Source organism: Maylandia zebra, linkage group LG19, assembly GCF_041146795.1.
Source record: "Maylandia zebra isolate NMK-2024a linkage group LG19, Mzebra_GT3a, whole genome shotgun sequence".
In the NCBI taxonomy this organism is placed as follows: Eukaryota; Metazoa; Chordata; class Actinopteri; order Cichliformes; family Cichlidae; genus Maylandia; species Maylandia zebra.
Window position 1 is genome coordinate 28,352,785 of NC_135185.1, and position 9,402 is coordinate 28,362,186.

At 45.6% G+C, this 9,402-nt stretch overlaps 1 protein-coding gene across 1 annotated transcript; it reads left to right on the top strand.

The window, feature by feature from the left end:
- On the top strand, window positions 1-6,761 carry six4a (SIX homeobox 4a). Its single transcript, XM_004540558.6, has 3 exons — window positions 1-878; window positions 2,490-3,190; window positions 4,317-6,761. Exons 1-3 carry the CDS (start codon window positions 145-147, stop codon window positions 4,922-4,924), a joined length of 2,043 nt encoding a protein of 680 aa, XP_004540615.1. The 5' UTR covers window positions 1-144; the 3' UTR covers window positions 4,925-6,761.
- The last annotated feature ends 2,641 nt before the right edge of the window (window positions 6,762-9,402 follow it).

Below are 9,402 nucleotides of genomic sequence, written 5' to 3' on the forward strand. Positions count from 1 at the left end.
AGTCACGTTGGAAGGAAAAGGGGAGAGAGATATCTACTTACAGCTGCTGTCAGATATCCGATCGCATTCGCATGGCGAGGAGGTAACCTGATCGAGCGGGGAGGAGTGACTTTACCAGGGAAGGCTTGAACCAAAAAAAAAAAAATGTCTTCTTCTTCTGCCGGAGAAGTCACAACAGCAAATGACATCAAGAGGGAAAATGTGAAGGAGGTGGATACGCGGGAGTGCATCAAGCTTGTGGCGCTGGACGCGGCGGAGTTGCCCATGGAGCGCACGACTCCCAGCACTGACGCGGTGCGCACTGAGCTGTTGGTGAATGCCGCTTCCTCTCTTGCTTTCTCCCCGGAGCAAGTGGCGTGTGTCTGCGAGGCACTGCAGCAGGGAGGCAATGTGGACCGGCTGGCCAGGTTCCTGTGGTCCCTGCCACAGAGTGACCTGCTACGGGGCAACGAAAGCATCCTGAAAGCTCAAGCCCTCGTAGCTTTCCATCAGGCTCGGTATCAGGAGCTGTACAGTATTTTGGAGAACCACAGTTTTAGTCCGTCCAACCACACCTTTCTGCAAGATCTGTGGTACAAAGCGCGGTACACCGAGGCGGAGAAGGCGCGGGGTAGACCCCTGGGCGCAGTGGACAAGTACCGAATCCGGAGAAAGTATCCTCTCCCCAGGACTATCTGGGACGGCGAGGAGACTGTTTATTGTTTCAAGGAGAGGTCGCGGAACGCACTGAAGGATCTGTATAATCAAAATAGGTACCCGTCTCCAGCGGAGAAAAGAAATCTCGCCAAGATAACCGGACTCTCCTTGACCCAGGTCAGCAACTGGTTCAAAAACAGGAGACAGAGAGACAGAAACCCGTCGGAAGCACAATCAAAAAGGTGAGGCAACAAAAGGAGCACGCCACAGACCTTTTCCCGTCACAGATCGCTCATCAAACGGCAATAAATTTTACTTCTGAAGATTATGTGCGTAAAAGGCCCTTTAATTAAAATGAACGCCGATTAACTTTACCAAGTATTTAAAAGTTGTTGTTTTTTTAATGGAAAAGCGGCTATATTATGCAGTTGGACCAAGTTCGACTACTGACAATACCGAGTGTATTTCATAATCGTCTTGCCGGCCTCACAAATAAGAACGAACAATTTAAATCATTAACTATTCATAGTTCAGAAACACAAAATTTTATTTGTAAAAGGGGTTAGGAGCACGCTTTTAATGTTTTGAAATATGAAGCTGTTGCCATTCAGATCAAGTTTCAAGTGCGTTGGTGCTAAGAGGCATGGAAACCATAAGCAACAAAATACACACTTCAGCGATTAAACTATCAGACGCGGGGAGTGGGCAACTTTAATGAGACGGTTCAAAAGATGACTTGAAAGGTTAAAATCTTCTTATCTATTCGTGGTGTGTGTGCGTGTGTTTGAGCGCGCGCACGCACACACTTGGTGGTGCGCGTGTACTCAGTAGCACATAAATCATTTTCATGATCATGACTTCTTTTTTTTGCCCTCCCCTTCTTCCTTTTGGATCAAGAAAGGATCTCAGAGCTTCCATCAACTCCTGCGCTTCATTTCATAATCCCGCAGACAAACAGACTGACATGTGCACGCTATTCTTTCATGTTTCCCTCTGAGTGAACAAAGATGACGCACACCTGGTGGAGGTGACCCCTCTGTCTCTCTAACCACACACGCGCACGAACGCGCGCACACACAGAGGCATATACACACCATTGTAAGCTGTCTTAAAATCGCCAGTAAAAAAATAATAATTTCAAAGTTTTTAAATCTTTATAAACCTTTGATTTCGTTCTCTTTTTTCCCCTGTTTTTTTTTTTTTTAAACTTGTGACACCCTTTTATATTTTCCTGGAAGTGGTGGGTTTAGATGCGTGTGTGTTTGTGTGTGTGTGTCCCTTAGGGGGGAGTGGGGGTGTGAAGTGGTGCAGCTGTTTTAATCAGTCTTTTAAAAGGGGGCTAGTAAACAAAATGAGGCTGCTAATATAGCTGCTCCTATTCTTTCACTTTGTTATTCTTGGAAAATTAAAAATAAGAATTTTCATTGGAACGTCCCAAATCAGAGGCAAAACAAATAAATAAATACTTGAAGCCATTTGTCCTGTCAGAGCTGGCATTTTGTCACTCCAGAATTTATTGCGCCAAATGGTTGCACGGTTGTTGACGCTGCCTGGTTGTTGTCCATGCAGCTCTCCATGAGGTAAGAGGGCTACACAGACACAGCCTGCCTTCAAAGCTTTGTAATAACCCAGCAATAAATGTGAGTCTGTGTGCTCTGGCTTAAAAGCAAAATGTGGGTGGAAATGAAATGAATTCCATTATACGAGTTTATGGTCTAATTGTGTCGGTGTTTATAGTGTTCTTCCTTCCCAGAAACATATACAAATGGTACACAAATTTTCCCTTTTTATTTTCCTCTGTTTTGTTACACACCATTTGCCATCTTTCTCCCTCCTCTTTTGTTTTTCTACAGTGAATCAGATGGAAACCACAGCACAGAGGATGAGTCCAGTAAAGGCCAGGAGGAGCTGTCTCCTCGTCCTCTCTCCAATTCTTCAGATGGGGTGATAACCCACGGGAACCTTCCTATTCAGACGGGACCTCTGGACAGTGGGGTGGTCATCCAACAGATCGGGGACATCAAGATGCCTCCTGGATCCAGCAGTGGCGGTCTCTACAATGGAAGTCTAGTGACCAGTAACACGCCCTCTACTGTATTTCACAATGGTGGATCATCTTACCTCCACTCACCTGGAAACATCCTCTTCAACGGGCTCAATTTGGGCATCCAGCCCCTGGCATTTAATCCTCTGAGACCCTCTGGAGGGGTGCTGCTGGGGGGCTCTGGAGTGGACATGCAGATGCAGACAGGACAGGACAAAGGACTAGGGAATGCTGAGGAGTCCACCCTGCCATATGCATCTTACGCTGGCTGTGTGAATGGGTCAGAGGTGAAGCTGGAAGGGGTTCACACCATGGCTGCCCAGAATGGCGGCTCCTCTGTTCTGACATTCAGCTCCCCATCAGGCGCTCTGCAGCTGGGTGGCTACAGCCTGGTCCAGGTACCAAGTGGAGTCTCTGACAGCGATGGCAGCTCATTACTCAACAGCGACGTAGGTCTTCCTCCCCTGCAGCTTTCTTCTGCCTCCTCTTCTTCAACAATTACACAACAAGGTGGGTTCATGAAGTGATTTGCTGTCTAAGATGATTCAATTTTAATACTTTGATCTTCTTTTTTACCTTTAGAGGTTACGTGGTCATGTGTAGCTGAAATGTTCATGGAAGAGACTGAGTCAGAATGGACATGGATACAAATATAACTATGCTAAGAATAATTGTACTTTAACTATTCTCACTAAGGAAGCAACAATGTCTCATAAGGGAGATAAAAGATTTTTAGATAAAAATTAGAGCCATCTGCTGTTGATTTTAATAACAGACAGTTATATATGAATCAAACTGTCTTTATATACTTTTAAAGTCAACAAAAGTACAAAAACAGAATCCAATGTTGTATCAGAATGAAGATCTGAATTAAATCTATAGCACAGAAATCACAGCCTTATACCACCTTGCATTATAATACGTGATTGTTGCTCTTTCCCCTCCTTAAATGTCCCCAGTGGTTTGTCAACAGGTCTCTACTACACCCACCCAATATATCTGACCTGCTTTATTGGCTTGTCTGTGTTTGGGCCATAGCCCTAGGGGCTGATGGTGCACATAACACAGACCAGAAGAAATATAGAAGGGACACACACACACACACACACACACACACACACACACACACACACACACACACACACACACGTATATATAGAAGTGGTGGTCCTTTTAAAACCCCAGAGATGGATAAAAACAAGTTCTGAAGTCACCATCACTCATCATCATTACGCTCTTGATCTCCAGAGCAGGGGAGGGGAAATATGTTGCAGACAATCAGAGGCCATGAAATGCACTAACAGGGAATAAGCCATTACAGCACTTACTTTGACATGAAGCAGAGAATGTAAACCAGGATGAATAATTAGAAGAAGAAGAAAAAAAACAGAAAATTGCAGCTTTCTCTTGAGTTCTGGCAGCGTTATTCATTTGTTCTCTGGTGCAACTGCAGGGTCGATCTTAACGTCCTCAAAGTGTGTAAGACACACAACAGCAATTTTGCGGCCAAGGCCTGCTGTAAATGGAACGCATAATACTGCAAGAGCCGAAGAGGGGATCAGGCAGCGGGAAGGGGATCTACTGCAGCCAAACTGGAGAAAGATATATGTATTGATCTATTGTTGTATCACCACAGGTACCATGGCTCTGAATAATGTAGCAGTGAGTTCCTCCAGTGGCGACTCATTCGAGCAGCAGGACAAACTGACCATGGCATCTTTGCACCACAGTACGGTTCTCTACAGCATGAGCAATAGCGGCCAGCCATCCATCAAGAAGGAGCCTCTGGAGGGAGGTGTTTATTCCTCGTACCATCACGGGCTCCACTTGGACCCCAGTGGTCAAATCAACTACTCCGGTTCAGAAGAGATTTCCTCCAGCCGAGGTCCCGCCTCAACCGCCGAGGTCACTGCCGTCAGCTCATCCAGCCCGGACTCAGAGGTCTACACCACCCTCACTGTCAGTACACCCCTGATGGCTCAAACAGAACCGAGCAACCACCACCTCCAGCCCACAGAGTACCTTGGGGGCCACGAGGTCCGAGGGGCACCGTCCTCACACCTGATGGGCCCCGGCATGAACAACAACTACATGAACCTTTCAGAGAGCAAGGTGGATGGCTCGGGTTCAGGAAGCATGAACGAAATGGTGCGGGCAATGTGTGGGGAGATGGAGGCTACGGAGGGAAAGGAGCTGGCCAAACTACAGACAGTGCAGATGGATGAGGACATGGCTGACCTTTAACCTCAAACCTCTCCCTTTTGCAGAAGCACTCAAGTCCGCCCAAGCAGTGATATGATGAATCTTTTTACTCCTTTTTGTGTGCGTGTGTGTGGGTTGTTTTTTTGTTTTTGTTTTTTTTTAAAAAAACATTCATTTCCTTTTCAATGTTAAATTATTTGCATTCATTTGACTTTTACAATGCACTCAAGTCAGAGAGGAGCCTAGTAGGTGGGCTTTATCAGTTTATCACGAAATAATAATAATAAAAAAAGCCTGTGACATGTTTTAAAAGCCCAGCTTCCTAAGACGAAACATTACGATGGTGATGTGCTAACAGAAGACGTTGCTGTAAGCGTTTAAGCCGTGTCTAAATGTGCATTTTTATAGACTGCACCTGCTACTTCCTGTTGAGTGGATTTGATCTGCAGAAGCAGGTGCTGGAAAGCCTCGAGTCATGTGACAAGGATGTTCCTCCAAACTAAATGCGTCATCTGGGTCAAACCAAAAAGGTCATGCTGTAGGGGGAACAGCAAGTGAGCCTCTATGATAATGGTCAGTTAAACAGCAACAGCTTTACTGAAGGACTGCACACGCGTTTATAAAGAGAATAGGTCACTAAACACACAAAGCTGCTGATTTGGGGGTGGGGGAGTGTCCTTCAGTAAGCACTTTAGATTGTCTACAAAAGCCTCACAAATCAGTACTAAAAAGTGCAGCTTTTTGTGCTTTAACTCATACCAAATGAGCTGGGAGGGTTCAAAAATGGGACAACATTTAAGACAAAATGTGCCTTTCTGCTACTTAACATACACAATGGCATTGGCCTGTTTGGGCATTTGCACTACCATAGTGACAATACAACGGATGTGTTTCAAACAGCCTTTGTGTTGAGGGTTTTGTCATGTGTGACACACCTCAACAAACGCACAACCCTCTCGGCAATGGCTCCTATTTCAAGCCTCATCATCAACCTGTGAGACCAGCATATGAACGATGATCAAAAAGGTCAGCTCGCACGCTGGACGTCACATGTTTTTTCTAATGCTGCAGCTAATAGTATGTCAACTTGATGTGGTGACACCGTGCTGTATCATCTTCCATTATGACCCGTCTCCATGATGTCAGTGATCACGAATTATATTTTTTCTGTAAAAACCAGGTGCAAACATCACGTATGCTTTCGAAAAGTATAAGGAACAAAGGGACAGAAGTTATGGACGTGACTAAGTGGACAAATTGTGTTTTTGTTTTTTAAATCGTCCCACTTTAAAAACAGAGAGAGATTGTGGTCATTTCTCTTTGCGTGGCATCATCGTGTTTGGGACACTTGTGCCTTGTACTTTTTTAATCTTTGTCTTGTGACTAACATAAAATGAAGCTCTGTTGTGGCTCGTGCGCTGCCACGCAGCTTCAGAGATTTCCCACTGTCACCGTCGCCGGGACATTAGTCGGGTATCAACTGAGGGAAAGACACAGGAGTGCAGAGCCCATTTGCTTTTCACAGCAGGAGTTCTCGCTTTCATACGTGACCGTAAGCGGGACATTTCAACCTCATGGCCAACTTGCACCATGCATATTTATCAGTGGATCTACATGCTAGTGGCCTCGTAACACTTTTCTTGAGGATCTGTGACATGATCCTCTCATTTGAGTGGGCATTTCAGTGAAAGTATCCTCAGTGCTTTAATGTCATAAACCAAAAACGAGTTGTGGGCAAAAGATAGTCTTTTTTGTGTCTTTGTTGCTTTTTGTTTTTTAATCTTAGTTTGAATTATATGTTTGTTATCTGAAATTATGTGAATGTATTTTTCTAAATCTCCATACTGCAATAAAAGTTTATATTTATAAAAACGGAAAACAGGCATTTTTAATTCTTTCTAGAAGATGACTAATAGCGTTATTTAATTCTCTTTCGTCACAGCATGTCTGAGATAAATGGAAGTTTATGATGGACAAAAAGAACATCTCATCTCAGTGTTTTGGAGTCCTGTGCAGCCAGATTGTGAGGATACGGGGTTGGGGAGGGGTGAACTGGCACACTTTAATCCAGCGAGCCTGGTGCAGCTCTCTGCAAACCTGCAGTGATCGTTTGCACATGCCTGGCAACCTGGAGTTCATTAGGTCTCCTTTTCTCATCTCAGTCTCTGTAATTCAAATAAACAGCAATGAGATTTCCAGAGGTAAAGCTCCTTTTGGGTGGGGGGTCTGCAGCTCCCCACAGCTCAGTCCAATCCAATGGTCTTTTCCCTGAGTGAAGGCCAAGTCCCCCACTCCCTAACTTCAACATATGGAAGAATGAATCTGAGGTGCTGTCACTCACAGACACAGAGTTGATCCAGAAAAGAGCCGAGGCTCTTCTCAAGGCTTGAGGGGATTCGCTGTGAATTCATGAATCACAAGCCAATACTTGTTCGCGCAATGGGCACCTGACCAAACCAGCAGTGGAGAGATAAGATGGAGACAAAGTTTGACAAATGAATGAACAGCAGGGGATTTTTATTTTCTGCAGTGTGTGTCTGTGCTGGATTATAGGAGTCGTCCTTGCTCGGGGAATCCTGGCTACGGGAGTTATATATGATCTAGCTGATGACCTAAATAAACAGAGGCTGTTTGTCTGTGCTCACTGTTGAGTCACAGAGAGGGGGAGAAGAAAAATGGCAGGGACTATCGGGAAAGGGAGAGAGAAGCAGGCAACCTGGATAAAGTTACCTGTGCACAGGTGACCTCGTTGCCATGGGCAGTGGATTAGCTGATTGTTAGGTATCAGGTAGCTCCTCCTGTAATATTGAAGAGGGTGAAAACAGCTTTGTTGGAGCCCAGAACAATATCCCATTTCCAGCAGGATCCCATAGTCTGTGGATCTCACGGGGAGGGGAGAGGAGGGTGGAGAGGGGGAACAGAAAACTCCAAATTCCACCTTTGTGTATTGTGCCTATGAATTCAGCAGAAAAGGAAAATAAGCGCTGCCACAAAGACGGCGTGTTTGGATTTCTACAGCAGAATGTTTAAAGATTTCATAAATAAAATGCTTTTTTATGGGCAAAAACAAAGAAAAAAAACCCCAGGACATCCCCAACGCCAAACCAAACAGTGCAGTGGATCATTTTGTCCACAATTTCAAACACGCAACGTGAAACATACTCAGGCGAGCAGTTAAAAAGGAGGGAACTCCCCCAGAACTCTGGCCTTATTAAAAACACTGACCTCTGATCTTTCAGATGGTTTCAAAGCTGACATTTAATGCGGCGCAGCAGACTGCAAGCCATATGTAACATGACCTGGGGAGCACGGTACTCCGCTGCTCCACGTCCCACTAATGAGAGGGCAGGGGTCAGCGGGTACCAGCCTGCCCTGTACAGACCCACCATACAGGCTGAGCCCCGGTCCTGGCACAAACAGTCTGCTGGCTCCAGCCGGGCTGTGGAAAGTATGTGGCAGTGTTTGAACTATGGAGGGGAAATAATGACCTTGTAGAGTTTTCTTTTACCTCCTAAGTTGTTGTTTGGCAGAGTGTGAGGTATGCACACATGTCTGCTGCATCACCCAGTGTGGCAAGAGATGGGGTGGGGGGATGCAAACAGCATGATTCACTGCTTTGTTCTGGAGCACAAGGACAGAAAACATAACTCATGAGGACAGCTTTAAGTGTGCATGTGTGAGTCTGAGTGTTTGTGTGATGCACTCACATTCTCTCTCTCTCTCTCTCTCTCTCTCTCTCTCACACAAACACACACACACGCACACACACACACACACACACACACACACACACGCACACACACTCAGGGGCAGCAGCTGGGAGGCAGCATCAAGTGCACACCACAGTGGTCAAAGGTATTTCCCAAAGAGAAAAAAACACCACTTTGTAACAGGAGCTGCGCACATGAGGACTGAAGTGACCAATGCAGACCATAAGGCGCACCCGCACACCTGCCACACAACTGCGCGACTCCTAATACCCAAATACCAGCTCATCCTCCATCCTCTCAGGGTTTTACATTTGGACTCGGATGCGAAGTATTGTCATGGCGCCCCCTCCCTGCCAGAAGGCACACATGGCTCCCCGGCACATCACGTTGAAATTGTTCCCTTTTTAAATTTTTTGTTTTGTTTGTTTGTTTATGGATTGGTCTGCCGACCTCGTTTGTTTATCCATCAAAGAAAAGAGTTTCTCTAAAACATGGGCATGTGCTCCTCCACATGCCCGGAGCGTGTTTACCGAGCAGAGCGCAGTAAAAGCCAAGGCCGTAATTGCATATTTGTGGAGGTGGTCCTCTGAGGAAATGCGTAATGATTTTGATGAGGAGGGGCGGGTGGGTGAGTGGTGATGGTGGCAGTGGTGGAGGGGGTCTAACCCCAGTACACTTGTACCAGGTCTAATTTTCCAACATGACAGGAAACTCTGTTAAGCTGATAATTGCAGCTCCAATTTCATTTAACTCACTCATGTCAACAGTTGTGTTTTGTTTTGAGAGAAGGAGCTGCCTTTTTTTTAAACT